This window comes from Cetorhinus maximus, chromosome 7 (genome assembly GCF_964194155.1).
Source record: "Cetorhinus maximus chromosome 7, sCetMax3.hap1.1, whole genome shotgun sequence".
NCBI lineage: Eukaryota > Metazoa > Chordata > Chondrichthyes > Lamniformes > Cetorhinidae > Cetorhinus > Cetorhinus maximus.
This window is the reverse complement of record NC_135885.1, coordinates 39,659,795-39,679,624: the sequence shown is the minus strand read 5'-3', so window position 1 is coordinate 39,679,624 and position 19,830 is coordinate 39,659,795. Positions and strand designations below refer to the sequence as shown.

The following is a 19,830-nucleotide window of genomic DNA, read 5'->3' as shown; positions in this document are numbered from 1 at the left end:
TAGCCAGCCACTTCCAGCACCTGTTCCAGCCAGGATGCACCTCCCCTTTAAGAGGTACACGTTGGCTTCAAGTGATGTTCGTTTCGCACAAATTTGAGTTTCTGCTAAGGCATACAGCCATAAAATGATGTACTTAGGACTGGGCTACAGGCAACAATCATCTTAATCAGCAGGCAGCATGACCATTGCGTGCTGCTTGCATCGGGAGGAATGGACACAGGATAATCACACATCATGATCCCATGACCATTTTCCAGGGCTATCCAATTTTTCCCCCAGTATCTCACCAGTAGCCTCGACAGTCTCCTGGTTTGAATACTGACTTTACCAACTTCAAATTTTTGCTGTCTCCCACTTTTTAGTCTGTTTCTTCCTTGATCATTTTCTTTTTGTTGTTGTCTATTTTTGCCATTTTTTTGTTCATCAGTTCTTCTCAATATTTTTATACCTTTTTGTTCTTTGAGTGCTTTTTCACCACCCCATAACTGAGGTGACCATTGTAAGCCATCCATTGGTTTTCACCTCTTTCTGTTTTTTTTAATAATCTGTTTGTTTGCAATTAAACCCATTCATCGCTTCTGGGAGTCAGCAACACAAAACTTTAAGTCAGTTCAAATATTAACAAAGCCCTTTGTTCAACTATTAGCCACAATACAATTTAAAGCCAAAATTCGGATTAATCTGGGTTTGAGATTTTGAATTCCTCACCCACTAGAGATCAAGAAACTCATCACACTTTACATCAGACCACTCTGAACTTTGGGGGCATTCTTTCTAGCTGGAAAGCTAGAGAACAACTCCACCAGCAAGAGTAACATCAGGGTTGAAAATAATTTCCCATCCTCCTCATTTGACACCAGCCACTTGTATTTCTCCAAAATTAAATAAATTCAAAATTTGACTTTGGTGCTCATCCTGTTTTGTGTAATTTTGAGTAAACAACAAAAATTGGAATATATAACCAGGAACTGGGGAGAAGACAGTTGAACAGAAGCATTGTTTTTGTTACCGGAATTTTCTTTACATTGATGGTATAATTCTTTTGCATTACAACAACTCATTTTGATGGTAGTCGTGTCAATGCAGCACAAAATATATTATGGTCAATCACAGCTACATGTGGCTGCAGGAAATGGGCCAAGATCAGCATCAACAGGAGCAGGCTGGATGCCGTAGTCATGTTAAATTTTACAGGGGAAGCTGAAAGGTGTCTAGAGCCTAAAAAGAAGGAAAGAAATAAACTAATTGTAAATATTTAAAATAGAAAATTAAAACTTTAAAGTTGAGAACTCACTTAAGTGAGGTGCAAAATCTCTCAAACCCTCAAACCTCAGAGGAATAGTTCAGGTGTTGTCAACCAATTCACTTAGTAGCCAAATTATATAATTACAGCGTGATAATTTATATATTTAAAGCCACTTTATACATGTACATGTAGGAATATATAATGGGGAAAATGGTCCTAAGAGGTATGACATAAACCTGACAACTGCAGTCAAGAGGTTCATACAGGAAGCAAGTGCAGAGGTAAGATTGTTTTGGTAAGATAGAGGTAGATAGATGTATCATATTATGAAAATATTCTTACCATCCCCATTCTAGATGCAAAAATCTCGTGAAACTCTCCATCTGCTACTTGCTGATCAGTTACCAGCCGAACAATTCCACTTCCAAGATTATAAGAAAATTCCATTTTGCCATTTACTATTTCCAATGCAAGAAATTCACCCCCTGCACCTTCTTTGTTGTCGTAGTTATACAGGAGCAGGGAATTTTCTTTCATTGTGGCAAATTCCACATAAATCGTATTGTTTCTAGGATCAAGAGAAGGGAGTTCCATGTAGGAGAGCTCTTCAAACCCAAGGCTGCTCCCGTCACATTCATTCCCACTTGTACCTGTATGGGAATAGATGGGATAACATATTGGGAAAAATATGTAGAAGGACAAAGCCATCCAATTATTTACATTGGTAATGGGCAAATGTTTATGTTGATATATTGGAAACACAAGTATTTCAATATTTAGTGGGTTTTTAATCTTTAAACAATCTTGGCTTGGAACTTGAAAACAATAACCTACCAATATAGGCTAAGTGGTTTGGTGTGATTGGCCTCTACAGACCCCAAGCATTTATTAAAGGCTTGGTACCAACAAGTAAATAATCTTCAATGCTGTCATGCACAAATTTGTATGGCACAAATATATTGTGATGATGTTTTTACCATTCCATTCGAGTTGAAATTTTGTGAAACTGCCTATATGCTCAGTTATTTTACAGTGGAATTGGCTGCTGTATAATGCAACTTTCAATGTATACAGGCTGGGCTGTGCAGCACCGAGACTGGAAGCTGGTCATATAAGTACTCTGTAACAAAACCTTTTGGTGTTCAACAGTGTTTAGTGAAATTCATAACAGTGTGCCAACATCATGCAGTTCAAGTAGAAATGTCTTTCACTTGACGTATCTCTTGAAGTATCAATTGAATATCGCAATTAAATCATTAACCAAACGTTTCAGGAACTTTTGTAGCTATATAGCAGATTGGGTGATGAATGTGTTAAATACTTGCCCATCAGTTCAGGGTACAGGGTTCAAAACCAACTCAGCCAGGTCTGCTCTATCCAAAGTTAGAAGGCTATGGTTAAATTGGCCTAACCATCATAGTACATTCTAGTAATTTGTACATTAACACCAATGACCATGAATGCTGATGGATTACTGTAAAAAAAACAACTTATTCACTAATATCCTATATGATTTGGCCTATGTATGACTCCAGTCTCAGGCTATGTGATTGACTCTTCATGACCTCAAGACAACTAGGATTGAGCAATAAATACTGCTTTACCAGTGCACTACTTCCCACAATATAAAAAGGAGGATTCTACTGAAAATGAGTTTGGGGCTTTTTATCCACTTCCCAGTAACCCACAATATAAGACTGACACTTTGTTTGAAATCTCACTCAGACAGGAAATGGAACAATGTCTTCTGGAGTTAATTCCAGCCTGTGGGCTAGAAGAAGCATAATGGGCTGAATGACCTTCTGCCTGTCATGTGTGATAATGTTACTTCTGACAATATCTACAACTCATTGCTTTACAATTTCAAATGAAGATAATTTTGGTGTAAGACAGCACTTACCAAATGGGCATCTGCAACTGTATCCATTGGGAAGGTTGACACAGGTTCCGTGGTTCAGGCAAGGTGACTTTATACAGTAGTTTATAGTGATTTGGCACAATTTACCTGTAACAAACCTCTGTTATATTATTATTGTAGTACAATATAGTCTACTTCACTAAATACATTTTTCTTAAATAATTTTAACATGTTGACGAGAATACAATATCGAAAGTGAACCTTCTTGAAACTACAGAACTATTGTGAAACACTAATTGAGGTGCGTGGAAGTTATAAGATGTAAGTTCATGTCTATGAAACACCATACAGTGAATTTCTGGTCAGGATAAACCTCCTCACAATTGTTGAGGGAAGATGAGAATGTATAAAGAAAGGGAAAAGAAGCCCAGAAAACAAATAATGCTCAGACCACTCTTTCAGAATTCATAGCGGGTGGCTCAAGAGTAGCATTAAGGCCGACCTTCTTGGATGGGGAATTGCATTTATGAAGAAAAAGAGTTGAAGATTTTGTTTTTAAAGAGGAGATTGACAGTGGCTAAAAATGGGGAAACATTGAAGACATCAACTGAAATTAGGGCCAGAAAGGCAAACTGATTGATCGGGAATTGCTTGACAAGAGCATAAAGAGACTCAGAGATGAATCCCATGACCTTTCTGAAGGTAGGGTCAGATGGGGGAGAAAGTATAGGAAGATAGGATGTCAGCACTGAAGTGGTTGGGAGATGAGCCAGGGGCTTAGGACAAGATAAAGGAACAAACAAAATTGAGTGATCTGTATGTATGGTCTCTATCTTGACAATGAAGGAATTCATTAGCCCCTCACACTTTGTATTTGTGGTGAAGATGGATGAACAAAAGAGAGAGAGATTTATATTGTGTGTCATAGAGAAAAGAGCTTGCCCAATGTGATCTTGAAATAGCATATGGGTATGAACAGGAAGAATGGGGTAGAGCAGCAAGCCAGACCTGGCAATGAATGGCAAGGTCAATTGTGTGACAGGCATGTTTGAGTTTGCTGTGACTTGAGAGAGTGAAGATGAGGGTACCAAGGACATGATAGAATAGAGCAACAGTGATTGTTTCACTGGGAACAGAGGCTTTGAATACATAGACGAGGAAGTACTTGAGTAAGTCAACAACAGTGGAGGTACCATTACAAGATGAAGGAATTAATAATCCGGGCGTGAGGTTGCAAAGCACCTGGGGAGTGTGTTTTCCATTGGAGTAGAAGGAGAGAAGGTGGATGTAGGTGGAGGGAAAGTTAAGGAAGTGATCCAAGATAATCTATGTGACATTTATATACTATTTGCACCTGAACATAATGTTAAATTAAGCACAATAGGATGAAATTGTACATGCAAAGAAAGAGGCACAATAGAAAAATATCATGTTTGAATATAATATATTATAATATAATATAATATATAATATAATCAGATTTGAATATATTTCATTATGGTCAAAGCCTGAACTTACCACTGTGCAAAATTATATTCCATAAACAAAATTATTATATCACATAATTTCATCAGTAATTATTTTGTGTATATAGCTTTGGTTGTCTTTATTTAAAAAAGCTAAGTTATTGTGATTATTACCTGTATAACCTGGAGGACATGTACATAGAAAGGCTCCAGGCAAATTCAGGCAAGTAGCTCCATTCTGGCACCGATTTTGTTGGCATTCATTTATATCTGTTCCACAAAGGGGGCTAGCTCTACCTTCAGGACAAGAGCAAAAGAATCTTCCTGGATAGTTCAAGCAGATTCTGTAATTACTACAAGGGACAGCTTGACATTCATCAATGTCCAACTCACACAACTGACCAATGTATCCATTTGGGCAGATACAGTTGAAAGGCCTCATTGGACTGTGACTCAGAAAAATGACAGATGAACCTTCTAGAACTACAGTCTCTGAGTTGACGCCAGTTTGCTTTGTGCAGACAGCACCATGGTGACAAGGGTTTGTTGCACAAGGATCATAAGCAACTGCAGAAATTGTGATTCCAATATGAGTCCTAAGCCATTCTTTATGAGCTGTGAAAAAGTCTATTAGAGTGCTTCTAGGTAGATGCTGCCCATCATTATTTTTAATAGCTGTCATCAAGAGAACGTGATCACTCATTGGCATCATTTCAAAAATATGTAATTTTGTGGAATTTTTGCTTAGGAGGTCATCAATAGTCTCGACCAAATGTAGATATTTTTTATCAAGAAACTCCTTAATGGAGACAGTGATTAGAAGAAGGACACTGTTGTCAATTGTGGCATTGTTAAAATGTCTGTATTTTATATAAATATTGCTGGAGACAGTACTGTGAACACCATCATTTGCCTTAACTGTGAGATTGAAGTCCTCTTCGTGTAGCTGTTTTCCAGATTGCAGTTCACAGGTTCCTGCTGCTATAGTAAAACTGGTGGTGGAATTGGTTACTATGCTGCAGTTGAATATACCTGACACATCTGGATCTTCTGGCTTCACACTACCTACCCTGCCACCAGGAAAATATTTACCGTAGTAATTGACTTGAATATAAAGGTTTCTAGGCTGAGGAGGGTTGTCATTTTGATCCAGAACAAGGACATGAAAAATACTCATTGAAGACATTGATGGGATTCCAGAATCATGCACAATTACAGATAAATGCAACTCACTAATAACTTCTCTGTCAATCATTTTCTTAGTGGACAAAACACCAGCTGGAGACAATGTAACAAAACTACTGGCATTATTGACTGCCAGCTGGTAACTGAATGGCCCCTGATTGGGGGGTAAGTCCAGATCTGTGGCATTAAGGGAAATAAATTGTGTGCCAGGAGGTTGGTTCTCCATTACATATCCTTCAGTATTAACAAGAATGGGACCATTATCATTAACATCATCAACTGTGATAACCAATTGTGTGTTACCTATTGCTGGGCTGGACCCTCTATCAAATGCAATGATGGTCATGTTATAAAATGGTATGGCCTCCCTATCAAGTGCAGATGCAACAAATACTTCACTGGTTCGAGAATTTATAGAAAATGAGTTATTTTTATTTCCATCTTTAATTTTAATCTCAAACTGATTCCATTCTGGAATGGTGCCTGAGTCATCAGCCATCAGAGCAATGATTGAAGTGCCAACAAGTGCATCTTCTCTAACATGGGTCTTATAGACAGCAGATTTAAAAATTGGGACAGCATTATCATCAAGGATAGTAATATTAATTATTGCTTCATCCACATCAAAGCCACGTATTCTCCCAGCATTTTTAGCAAGCACTCGAAGAAGAACATGACTGCCCCTGTGCTGTTTCGTGTTACCAGAGACAACTACCTCCCCAGTGTTTTCATTAATCTGAAAGCCTCTCTCTTTGCTTTTTCCTATAAGTAAGTAGTTGACCATGCCATCTGAACCAAGATCGCAATCGGTTGCAGTCACGCAGCCTACAATAGTTCCTTCAAGCACATTCTCTGAAATGGAAAAATTATACAGTGTTTTAGCAAATCGTGGAATGTATTCATTCACTCCTGTGACATTAACATACACTTTAGCTAGACTGAATTGATCAACTTTATGGGTGTTAAACGCTCTGACAGTTACTTCATACAAATGATGCAGCTCAAAATTTAAAATTTCTTGCACAGTTATTACTCCAGTCTGTGAATCTATAAAAAATACTTTGGTATGCCCATCCTCAATGGTATAATTTATCTCAGAATGGATTCCAGAGTCGTTGTCTGTTGCATTCACTTTAAAGACTGTGGTGCCACATGGCGAGTTCTCTGCCACAGTTGCAAAAAACACATTGCCAGAAAATGCTGGAGGATTGTCATTGACATCTTCAATTTGTATAACAACATTAATGGAACCAGTCTTCGAAATCCATCCACCATCTTGGGCGTAAATCAGAAGACTGTAAATAGAATCCATTTCAAAATCTAAACTCCTAACTAAAGTTAACACACCAGAAGTGTTTCCAATAGTAAAATATGCTCCCTCATTGCCCACTACTATAGAGTATGTTATGTGGCCATTTATACCACGGTCAGCGTCAGAGGCAGTAAGGCTACCAATAACAGAACCAGAAGGCCAGTCTTCAGGAATAGAAAAACTCACTTGTAGGGCAGAAAATTGTGGGGTAAATCTATTTTCTTCAGTGATCACAAAGTTGGCTATCGTATTAGAGGAAAGAGGTGGTGTGCCTTCATCAATTGCTGTTACTGACACAGTGAATATTTTATTCAGATTTGAAGCTAATGAGTTAGCAACAAAAATCCAACCACTACTCTGCTCAATGCCAAAAAGAAATGAGCTATTATTTCCAGTGATATAATATTCTACTTTTCCATTTGAATACAAATCTTCATCAACTGCAGTTAATTTGGCCACCTTGGTGCCAAATGCTAAATTCACAGGAACTGGAGTCAACTGTTTGTGTGGCAAAAACATAGGTGAATAATCATTATGAGCTACAATAGTAATTGCCACAGATGTCTCAACTAAATTTGGTTGCTCACCATGGTCAGAGGCAATTACAGTAAACTTAATTTTGTTTTGGTCAGAGCTGGGGTTATCTGAATTTTTAAATGGAATGAACTGCTTAGTGAAGATCTCGCCGGTAGTTGCATTCACTCTGAAGAACTCATTTGGGGACTGAAGGAAATAGAAAACGTTTCCATTGCTTTCCAAATCAGGGTCGGTGGCAGATACTTGCAGAACAAACATTTCTTTCTCTTTAGGTTCTGGAATAGTTAGACTGTAAAATGACTCAGTAAACTGTGGTGTATTGTCATTTGTATCAATGACAAATATGGTGACATCTGTGTTTACATCCCATGCTGAATCATTGGCATGTACCTTTAAAATGTACCAATCTGTTGTCTCTCTGTCCAATGGCCTTGTCACAATTAAATCTCCAGTACTTTGATTCACACCAAATGGCAGACTTGCTGTCTGATCTGAAATACTGTAAGTACTAATAGCATTTATGCCAATATCTTCATCTGTGGTTGTAATTCGTACAATGGTAAAACCCACTGGAGCGTTTTCTACAACATGTGCAAGGAAGATTTGGAAAAACCGAGGAGCATTGTCATTTTTGTCTAGAACAGAGATGATGACTGTTGCTGTGCCTGTTTTGGAGTTGCTTCCTTTGTCTTTTGCTTCAACAATTAAAGTGTAAATTGCCATCTGTTCCCTGTCTAACATCCGAGCAGTTCTTATGACTCCACTGGAACTATTGATCTTAAATGCATCATTGGCATTTCCGTCAAAAATACTATATTCTAAGAATCCATTCAGACCAGAATCCAGATCAGCTGCAGACACATTACAAACTTTTCTGGCTGAAACATTCTCATATATTTCACATCTGTAGATGCTCTGTTTGAATACAGGAAAATTATCATTTACATCTGTAACATTGACGTCTATTCTTGCATAGGAAGAAAATGGTGGTGAACCTGAATCCCTGGCTTCAATCCAAAGCTGGTAATGTTTTACAATCTCAAAATCCAGTGTTTTTTTTATAATCAACTCTCCTGTTAGTTGGTTGACTTGAAACACATCTTCAAAGTTGCCTGCTGCAAGATAAAAGAGAATAGATCTGGCTTTTCCTTTCACTTTGCCTAAAGCACTGACCTTAGAAATTACAGTATTTATTGCTTGATCTTCAGGGTAGACATGCACTTTTTTATCGACAAATAATTGTGGGAAGTCATTGGTGCTCTGAAACCGCACTGTAATAGTCGTGCTGTCCATTTTAGGATCTTCTCCACTATCCGTTACGTGAACATTTATCGTAAAATCCATTGGTCCTTTCAATAACTGTTGTGCAAAAACCACACCCCTAAGTGGATCGATAACAAATTTGTTTGCATTTGGACCAGATAAAGAAAAGCGCAGATCAGCATTTATCCCAGCATCTCCATCCTTTGCTGTTACGGCATAAACAATGGAGCCTGTTGGGAGTGTTAAAGGCAGAGATTCAGTAAAAATATATCCACAATAATTATTTCTTATTACTCATTCTTGGGATGTGAAGATCGCTGGGAAGGCTACCATTCATTGTCCATCCCTAATTGCCCTTGAACTAAGTGGCTTGCTAGGTCATTTCAGGGGACAGTTAATAGTCAAACATATTGCTGTGGGTATGGAGTCACCTGTAGGCTAGACCAGGTAGTGACAGCAGATTTCCTCCCCTGAAAGAGGAAAGGACGTCCTCTCCTGAAGAAGGGCATTAGTGAGCTAATTGGGTTTTTACAACAATTGGGTGGTTACATGATTATTATTAATGAGACTAGTATTTTATTCCAGATTTATTAATTGAATTTAAATGCCCCCAGCTGCCATGGTGGGATTTGAACTCCTGGGCAGAATGTAATGCTACTCACCCCTCAGGGAGTGGACTGTGAGGCAGGGGGCATTTAACAGAGCAGGAAGGCACAGGGTGGAGAGCCTGTTACCTTCCCGACTCCACTTGATTAAGTCAGGGCGGGGAAGGTCGAGGCTGGCCTTGCTGCCCCTCTAGGCCAATAGAAGCCTTTAAGTGATCACTCAAGGGCCTCTTCCCACCGCTCCCATTATTCTACTAACAGTAGGAAGGGGCCCATGCTTCGGCGTGCATGTGGGCTCATGGTGGGTGTGGGGGTTGTCTCCTGTTTGTGCACCCTGTGCCCCATGGAGGGCTCCACTGACCCTGTCATCCAACATGGTTGACCCTGTGGGTAGGCACCCCCTGCCCTCCACACTAACTCCCATCCCGCCCCTCACTGGCGCCTGCCTGACTGGCCCCGGCAAAGCTGCCCCACTTACCTGCACTCTGGGGCATCCATGGCTGCTCCTTGTCCTGGGCCTTCTGCACCTTTAGCAGAGGCCACGGCTCCAGTGACACTGCTGAGTCTGAGGAGCTACAAGCCATCTGACTGGCCAATAGCACTTGGAGATGGGATCCTTGTCCTGAAGGCCCCAGGAACCCTGACTGTGGGCAGGTAAGTGCCTCAATGCGGTTTAATCCCATCAGGGCTCCCGTAAATGGCCATGTCAGGGTATTCACTGGCTCTAATCTGGCCAACGTAAAGGGCAACTGCTGCAGCCATTGTATACAGCCCCATGTGTCTGGAATATTTGTTCAGGCTTCTAGATCTGGACTGATACTAGTCCAGTAACTTAACCACTATGCTACCGTTCCCATATTGAATCTAATAAGATTATCTTGGTTAATATAATGGTCTACTGTATTGCACAAATTTAGAAAGTCCAGTTTAGTTCACTGCCCCAGATGGTTGCAGATAATGGTAAGCCACTATGTTACCATCAAACATCTCATCCCAAATTCCCAATGATTGCAGCATTACAAATTTTCACAGCACCTACGTAAATTCCAGAACTTTTTGGCTTTTTTGGAGGGCTCCTTCTGTAACTTTTTCATGTTTCTTTGGAAATTTGCTTGTAATTCAGGGGAACGTTCTGCTAAAGATTTCAGGTCCAGATGCTATGTGGGAGCAGACCTGCTCATAGCCCTTATAAAGCCATTGATGTAAGAGGGGATTGGACTCTGAACTTTGGGGTGCCTATGCCCTGTCCTTTTTAAGAGACTCAATTCAGGTGGTACTGACTCACTGGCAGTTGTAGGATTGCAGGTTGGACCTGAAAATCTATACAGGCAATTTTTTGTTGTAATATTTTTGAAGTATCTCCCATAATAAGGTAATTTTTTTTCTTCTGGAACAAATTTGGCAATATCCTCATCTAGAATTGTTTAGCTACAATTTCCAGTGAAACTTCAAATCACGGAATCTCATCCTGGCACTATGAACTTTAGCAAATCTGTGTTCTCAGATTTATTGCCCATCCCTAGTTGCCCTTGCGAAGGTGGTGGTGAGCTGCCTTCTTGAATCGCTGCAGCCCATGTGGTGTGGGTATACCCCTTGTTTAAATTGGTTCAATCATATTCCTGTTCCTCCCATGCCGATTCATGAATCACATTGGGTGGGATTCCCCCACGCACCTCCCCCTCCACACCCCCGGCCAGGATTGACCAGTCCTGCCGAAAGTCAATGGACTTTTGACTGGGCCGCCAAATCTCCCACGGCGGGTCCCGCCATGATGGGGCCAGAAAATCCCAGCCATTGTCTATGACCGTGACTAAAGCACATTTCTACTAGCCCTCTGCGATATTCAATATGGTTAACCACATTATTGTCCACCAACACTTTTTCTCCATTATTCCTCTTAACGTGGATGTTTTCTCTTGGCTCCATTCTCAATTATCCATTTGTAGCCAAAACATATTGAAAAATGGCTTCTCTTTTCACCTGTACACTGTCACATCCAGAGAGCCGTAAGGAGCCATATTTATATTGCTTCTTTTCCTAATCTACATGATGTCCCTTGGTGACATCATCCAAAGTCATGGAGGGCAGCTTCCATATGTACACTGATGACTGATATTAGCCACTTTTACCTCTCCACGACATCGCGATCCCTCACTGACTCTATTCTGTCAGACTTTCTGTCTTACATCCTATTCTGAATGAGACTAACATCCTCCAGTTAAATATGCCTTTGGCCCTTGCCATGAACTCCATTATCTAATCACTGATTATCAACTTCCCTGGCCATTGTTTCAGTTTAACCAGGCTGTGATCTTGGAGTTCTATATGGCCTAGATCTGTGCTTCTGTCCCATATCTGCTCTACTACAAAGAAAGCCTACTTCCACCTATGTACATCTCTCATCGCCAACCCTGTCTCAGTCTATCTGCTGTCTTTGTCATCTCCAGACCTGACTACTTTATTGCTCTCCTTTTGGTCTCTTATCCTTTGGAGTTCCATATTCCACCCTCCTGTCAATCCCATGCCTGTTAACATAAATCTGTATTCAATCCACGAATGTCTCAAATTTAAAATTTGTGTCCATGTCTTTAAGTCCTCCATAGACTTACCTGCATCTTACAATTGCTTCTGAATTCTCTGATTCTCTTTCTCTGACTTTTTCTGCCACCCACCCACCCACCAGGGCACCCAGCCCCACAGCACTCCCACCCCACTTTCAGTTAGCTAGTTCCTGATCTTTGGAAGTCCCTCCCTAATTGCTCTGCCTCTTCACCTTCCGTTCCTCCTTTAAGAAACCTTTTATAACCTCCCTCTTTCCTTTAGGTTTTGGTTTCTCTTGGGTCACCATTCGTTTCTCACTATACGTCTTGGAAATGTCTTAAAATGAGTTTTTTCTATGTTAAAGGCATCATCACACAAATCCAAGTTTTCATTCTTAATTTCCTTTTGGGAAGAGATTAATATCACAAAGCCACACATAAGCATCATTAAGGAACTATCAGTTGTGGAAATGTCTGTTTCATATGAATATATAGATCAGGAACCTACCTTCATTTAGAATTGCGGGGACATTGGCGACATATGGGTCATTCAGGAATTGAGGTGGCTCATCATTTACATCCTCTATTATGACGAACACTGAGGTTGAACTGGACAAGGGCTTTATGTAATTTCTGTCGGTAGCTAGAATAATCAGTGTATAACTTGCCTGGACTTCTCGGTCCAAATCAGAAGCAGTGACAATTCGCCCACTGATGGGTTCAATAGAGAATGGAGACTCTCCACTTTCCATTGAGTAACTAGAAAAGAAATGAGTACAATCTGAATAAATGAGCTGTAACATTTACAATTTAAAATAGCTTTTCTGTTCTCTTAAAGTGTTCAGTAGAAGTTACACTTTCGTACAACTTTATATCCTATAGGTAACCACCTGGATTTTCTACTGCGGATGATCCCCACTGATATTATGGAGGGGGTGAGAACAACAGGACTGATTTCGAGTCTGTCACACAGTCACTGGTCCAAAGGAATTTGGAATTGCTGCAGGCATTGTAACTGTCTCTGATTTAGAACCTGATCATTGGTGGATAAGGAATGGATTTAAAGGCCTGCAGCAGCTTAAAGGGCCAGGCATCCTTGATTTGTTTTAAGAATCTTTATGATTCCTAGCCACATACAGGGAAGCAAGGGTTATGGGGAAAAGACCCCCTGCTTTGCAGATTCCAATCTGCTACTTAAGGAGATTAGGCAAAGGAGGGAGAACATCTTTGAACTGACAAAAGAAACTAAGAGACATGGTAGTAGGTCACTAGCAGATGGTAATCAGGGCAATGAGTGCCAAATGAATTACCCATAAGGTTAACTCAGTGCTAGGCTAAAGATTAATGACCCCAAGAAGAAAACAACAAACTCAAAACAGCTGTAGGGATTCTAAAACCATTCCAATCTAGAAGCGGGTGATTTAAATTCATTTCTGCCTTTTATCTAGAGCCTAGAGTCTAGACATCAGGGTTTATGTAGGTGAAGATATGACTACATGCAATTGAAGCAGGTGAGATGGAAAATCTGATGTAAGATGTCATCATGCTGTTAAATATCGAATTTGCCTTTAGCTGCCACAGGTGCTTCACTAGCCAATGAAAAATGATGTTGGAAAACAGGCTGAGTAAAAAATTGGATGGAGCTCTGGCAGAGTAGAATTCCTGCTCACTTTCCATGTCTGGCCACTGGATTTACATTGGCTGAGCCCCCGCTATCCAAAGCCCACCTGCCCCAAACGCTGCCGTACTTACGCACAGGCAGCCAAAGCCGACCAGGGGGAAGCAGAAGAAAGGTTCCGTGTCACTCCAACCACCAAGGCCCCCAGGGAGCTCAACGGGACAAAGGAGGACACAGAGAGAGACAAGGTGGAGAAAGAGATTGAGGCAACAGAGAGCCAATCAACAGCACTACCCCCTGAACCTTCCAGTCCTCAGGACAGCGAATCAATGGAGGAGGAGGCAGCAGTGGAAAAGCAGCAGGGGGAGTGGCGGACGGTGAAGAACAAGAAAAGTAAGAGGGAGCGAAGAAGAAGCAAAGGCGTTTCCCAGAGAAGCGGCAAGAGGCGTCTCCCATCCGACACGGATGACAAGGGCAGCAGCTCTTCGGATGAGGAAGTGCCAGAGCGGCACCGACAGAAGAGGCGGCAAAGCTCCAGGGCGTTGGAGGACGAGACACCCGAGCTCCAGAAAATTGGAGACAACAAGGAGCCCAGCGCACCCCAACATTGCCTGCAACCTGAGGAGGCCAGTGCACCACAGCCCCTGGAATCTGGGAGCAGTGAGGCAATCATCGCACCCCAGCTCCGGGAAGCCGGGAACAGCAACCCCCCAGAGGGGGTGAGTTTTGGAGAAGCTTCTCCAGCAAAGGTCATCTCAAAATCCGCTCACTACGTGAACCTCCAGATGCCACTGGAGCAGAACACGGCCAAGGAGATCTACCTCAGCCCATCCAAAGTGAAGGAATTTGAGCTCACTACGGGTATGAAGGAGCAGACTAAAGGTCTGGGACTCTCAGAGACAGTGGGTTTGGTAGGAGAATAAATGCTTTAATATGGGTTTAAAGATTGTATCCATAAATGTGCGTAGCATTAAATCTACTACGCGATGTGTTGCGACCTTGGACTACCTAGCCAAGGTCAAAGCTGACCTGTTGTTTCTGCAGGAGTGTGCGATACCGCACCTCAGCTCCTACAGGCAATGGTCACGATGGTGGTCCCACGGGCCATCGATCTGGTCGGGCGGAAACGACTCTCGTTCCTCCGGCCTGGGTATTCTGCTGCGGGGAGGCAACTTCACCGTCTCCGAGGTCAAGGAGGTGGTGGGCGGGCGACTCCTGGTAGCAGACGTAATGTACAAGAACGCTCCACTCCGGTTAATTAACGTGTACGGCCCGGCACAAGGGGCTGAGCGGCTGGAGGTTTTTCAGCAGCTCCCACTGCTGCTGGCGACCTCCAGGCCGGTCATTCTGGGCGGGGACTTCAACTGCATCATCGATGCGGCTGGACGATCCGGCAGGGCCGGAAGCAGATTGGACGCTACGTCCAGATCCCTGATGGAAACAGTTAAGGATGCCAAGCTGCACGACGTCTTCAGCAACCCTGCAGACGGAGCGCAGCGTAGATACACCTGGTCGCGGCCAGACGGGTCCATTCGTTCCAGGATAGACTTCCTGTTTGTGTCCCGTGCATTCACAGTCAGATCCACCGACGTCAAGCCGGTGTTCTTCTCTGACCACTGCCTCCTACTGGCGGACTGCCACTTGGAGGAAGACCTGAGGGTGGGCAGGGGGGCATGGAAGCTAAATGTGCAACTGCTGACCCCAGAGAACATTGAGGAGCTCAAGAGGGATTACAAAGGTTGGAGAACCGTGAAACCCCTCTTTGAGTCCCTGACACACTGGTGGGAAGTGATCAAGGGAAGCATCAAGAGGTTTTTCATCCTCAAAGGCACCCAGAAAGCTAGAAAGGAACAGAGGGAAATGTCCCGACTCCAGGAAAAGATGCAGAATCTGCTCCGGCTGCGGTCGATGGGGGTCGATGTCAAGGAGGAGCTCCAAGAGGTGAAGGGCCAGCAAGCCTCGCACTTTGCCTCGGAGGCCTCCAAGATCATCTTCCGTTCCAGAGTCCGCTCCGTGGAGCAGGATGAGACGTGCTCACGTTTCTTCTTCCAAAAGGTACACAGAGAGCGCTCTGTGATCAGCAGCCTGAAGGAAGAAGACGGCTCAGTAAAGTCATCACGGTCCGACATTCTGAGGATCAGCAAATCCTTTTATGCCGGACTGTATGACGTGAAGCCCACGGACAGCACGGCCTCCCAGTCCTTCCTGTCCTCTATCACGGAGGTCCTAGACCACAGTACGCGGGAGAGCCTAGACAAACCGCTAACTCCTGACGAACTGACTAAGGCCCTCGAGTCCTTCGAGAAGAGTAAAACCCCCGGAAGCGACGGCCTGCCGGCGGAGTTGTATTCGGCTCTGTGGGACTTGATCGGCCCAGACCTGCTAGAAGTGTACGAGAGTATGCTCCTGGCCGGCAGCATGTCAGAATCCATGAGGAAAGGCATCATCACCCTCATCTACAAGCACAAGGGGGAAAGGGAGGAAATTAGAAATTGGCGACCCATTTCACTGTTGAATATGGACTATAAGATTCTGTCCAAGGTCATCGCCAACCGGGTCAAATCCGCTCTGGAATTGGTGATTCACCCTGACCAGACCTGCTCTGTGCCAGGCAGGAAGATCTCTGACAGCCTGGCGCTGCTCAGGGATACGATTGCCTATGTACAGGACAGGGGTGTGGATACCTGCCTCATCAGCTTGGATCAGGAGAAGGCCTTTGACAGAATATCGCACACCTACATGGGGGATGTGCTCTCCAAAATGGGCTTTGGGGAGGGAATTCGAAATTGGATCCAACTGCTCTACACTAACATCAGTAGCGCAGTCTCAATCAATGGGTGGGAAACAGATAGCTTTCCGATTAAATCTGGAGTCAGGCAGGGCTGCCCTCTCTCGCCTGTCCTTTTTGTGTGCTGCATAGAACCCTTTGCCGAGTCCATCAGGAAGGATCCGGGCATAAGAGGAGTGACGATCCCAGGCAGTGGAGGCACTCAGGTAAAAGCCTCCCTGTACATGGACGACGTCGCCGTCTTCTGCTCGGATCCGCTGTCGGTGCGCAGACTGATGCACGTCTGCGACCAGTTCGAACTGGCCTCGGGAGCCAAGGTAAATCGTGGGAAGAGCGAGGCCATGTTCTTTGGGAACTGGGCTGACCGATCCTTTGTCCCCTTCACTGTCAGGGCTGACGGCCTGAAGGTGCTGGGGATATGGTTCGGAGGGACCGGGGCATGCGTTAGAAACTGGAAGGAGCGAGTGGCTATGGTGAAAAGGAAACTGGGCATGTGGGAGCGACGCTCCCTCTCCATTGCGGGTAAGAACCTGGTCATCAGGTGTGAGGTACTCTCGCTGTTGCTGTACGTGGCGCAGGTCTGGCCCATTCCACACTCCTGCGCGATGGCGATCACTCGAGCCATCTTCCGCTTTATCTGGAGGTCGAAAATGGATCGTGTCTGCAGGGACGCGATGTACAAGCCTCTAGATAAAGGGGGAAAAAACGTGCCCAACATCGCCCTCATACTGATGGCCACCTTTGTGTGCGGCTGCATCAAGCGGTGCGTAGACCCTCAGTACGCAAACACCAAGTGTCACTACGTGCTGAGGTTCTACCTGTCCCCGGTGTTGCGAAGGATGGGTCTGGCCACGCTGCCGCGGAACGCTCCAAGTAGTTGGACCGTGCCGTACCACCTGTCCCTGGTGGAAAAATTTATGCAGAAACACACCTTTGACCACAAGTCCATCAGGCAGTGGTCAGCACGTAACGTCCTAGAGGCCCTGAGGGATAAGGAGAGGGTGGACCCTGTGGGATGGTTCCCCGAGCAGACTGTCAAAGTCATTTGGCAGAATGCCTCATCGCCAGAACTTTCCAACAAGCACCAAGACGTAGCTTGGCTGGTGGTGAGAAAGGCCCTCCCCGTCAGATCCTTCCTACACGCCAGGAGTCTCACCCCCTCTGCACGATGCCCTCGAGGTGGCTGTGGTGGGGAAGAGACCGTTGTTCACCTCCTTGTGGATTGTGCCTTTGCAAAGAAAGTCTGGAGAGAGATGCAGTGGTTGCTGTCGAGGTTCATCCCGAGCAGTTCTGTGACACAGGACTCTGTGCTCTACGGGCTGTTCCCAGGGACACACACCGAGACAAACATCAACTGCAGCTGGAGGATCATCAACTCGGTGAAAGACGCGCTTTGGTCTGCCCGAAACTTGTTGGTCTTCCAGCACAAAGAGTTGTCCCCGACCGATTGTTGCGGACTGGCACAATCCAAAGTCCAGGACTACGTGCTGAGGGACGCACTAAAGCTTGGGGCAGCTGCCGCAAAGGCGCAATGGGGAAGGGTCGCTGTCTAAGACCTTTCTACCACAGTGCACCGAGAGACTGGGAACTGTTTAGAGCCCCTCGGGCTGTACAGATCAAAATGAAAGGCTGTAAATGACTGTAATATTGTTTGTACTGATGCACCTGGTGATACATTTTGTAAAAGTTTAACCTGGATTGTACCCTTGTAATGTTGTTTTTGAAATGGTTTTGAATGTGATTGAAGATTTTTATGAATAAAGTATATTTTTACAAAAAAAAAAAAAAAAAATCCAAAGCCCACGGACAGCACGGCCTCCCAGTCCTTCCTGTCCTCTATCCCGGAGGTCTTAGACCACAGTACGCGGGAGAGCCTGGACAAACCGCTAACTCCTGATGAACTGACTAAGGCCCTCGAGTCCTTCGAGAAGAGTAAAACCCCCGGAAGCGACGGCTTGCCGGCGGAGTTGTATTGGGCTCTGTGGGACTTGATCGGCCCAGACCTGCTAGGAGTGTACGAGAGTATGCTCCTGGCCGGTAGTATGTCAGAATCCATGAGGAAAGGCATCATCACCCTCATCTACAAGCACAAGGGGGAAAGGGAGGAAATTAGAAATTGGCGACCCATTTCACTGTTGAATGTGGACTATAAGATTCTGTCCAAGGTCATCGCCAACCGGGTCAAATCCGCTCTGGAATTGGTGATTCACCCTGACCAGACCTGCTCTGTGCCAGGCAGGAAGATCTCTGACAGCCTGGCGCTGCTCAGGGATATGATTGCCTATGTACAGGACAGGGGTGTGGATACCTGCCTCATCAGCTTGGATCAGGAGAAGGCCTTTGACAGAATATCGCACACCTACATGGGGGATGTGCTCTCCAAAATGGGCTTTGGGGAGGGAATTCGAAATTGGATCCAACTGCTCTACACTAACATCAGTAGCGCAGTCTCAATCAATGGGTGGGAAACAGATAGCTTTCCGATTAAATCTGGAGTCAGGCAGGGCTGTCCTCTCTCGCCTGTCCTTTTCGTGTGTTGCATAGAACCCTTTGCCGAGTCCATCAGGAAGGATCCGGGCATAAGAGGAGTGACGATCCCAGGCAGTGGAGGCACTCAGGTAAAAGCCTCCCTGTACATGGACGACGTCGCCGTCTTCTGCTCGGATCCGCTGTCGGTGCGCAGACTGATGCACATCTGCGACCAGTTCGAACTGGCCTCGGGAGCCAAGGTAAATCATGGGAAGAGCGAGGCCATGTTCTTTGGGAACTGGGCTGACCGATCCTTTGTCCCCTTCACTGTCAGGGCTGACGGCCTGAAGGTGCTGGGGATATGGTTCGGAGGGACTGGGGCATGCGTTAGAAACTGGAAGGAGCGAGTGGCTATGGTGAAAAGGAAACTGGGCATGTGGGAGCGACGCTCCCTCTCCATTGCGGGAAAGAACCTGGTCATCAGGTGTGAGGTACTCTCGCTGTTGCTGTACGTGGCGCAGGTCTGGCCCATTCCAGACTCCTGCGCGATGGCGATCACTCGAGCCATCTTCCGCTTTATCTGGAGGTCGAAAATGGATCGTGTCCGCAGGGACGCGATGTACAAGCCTCTAGATAAAGGGGGAAAAAACGTGCCCAACATCGCCCTCATACTGATGGCCACCTTTGTGTGTGGCTGCATCAAGCGGTGCATAGACCCTCAGTACGCAAACACCAAGTGTCACTACGTGCTGAGGTTCTACCTGTCCCCGGTGTTGCGAAGGATGGGTCTGGCCACGCTGCCGCGGAACGCTCCAAGTAGTTGGACCGTGCCGTACCACCTGTCCCTGGTGGAAAAATTTATGCAGAAAAACACCTTTGACCACAAGTCCATCAGGCAGTGGTCAGCACGTAACGTCCTAGAGGCCCTGAGGGAAAAGGAGAG

The 19,830-nt window shown here is 44.6% G+C and overlaps 1 protein-coding gene across 2 annotated transcripts in view; it reads right to left on the bottom strand.

Annotated features, from left to right (window-relative positions):
* The window catches only part of LOC144682733 (protocadherin Fat 4-like), a 189,026-nt gene that overhangs the window by 100,069 nt on the left and 69,127 nt on the right, over positions 1-19,830 (bottom strand). For both annotated transcript variants that reach the window (XM_078545370.1, XM_078545371.1), the window contains exons 7-10: positions 12,521-12,771; positions 4,745-9,097; positions 3,147-3,251; positions 1,589-1,896 (exon numbers count right to left, since the gene is read on the bottom strand). In XM_078545370.1, coding sequence (XP_078401496.1) covers positions 1,589-1,896; positions 3,147-3,251; positions 4,745-9,097; positions 12,521-12,771 — 5,017 coding nt within the window. The remainder of the gene's footprint in view (positions 1-1,588; positions 1,897-3,146; positions 3,252-4,744; positions 9,098-12,520; positions 12,772-19,830) is intronic.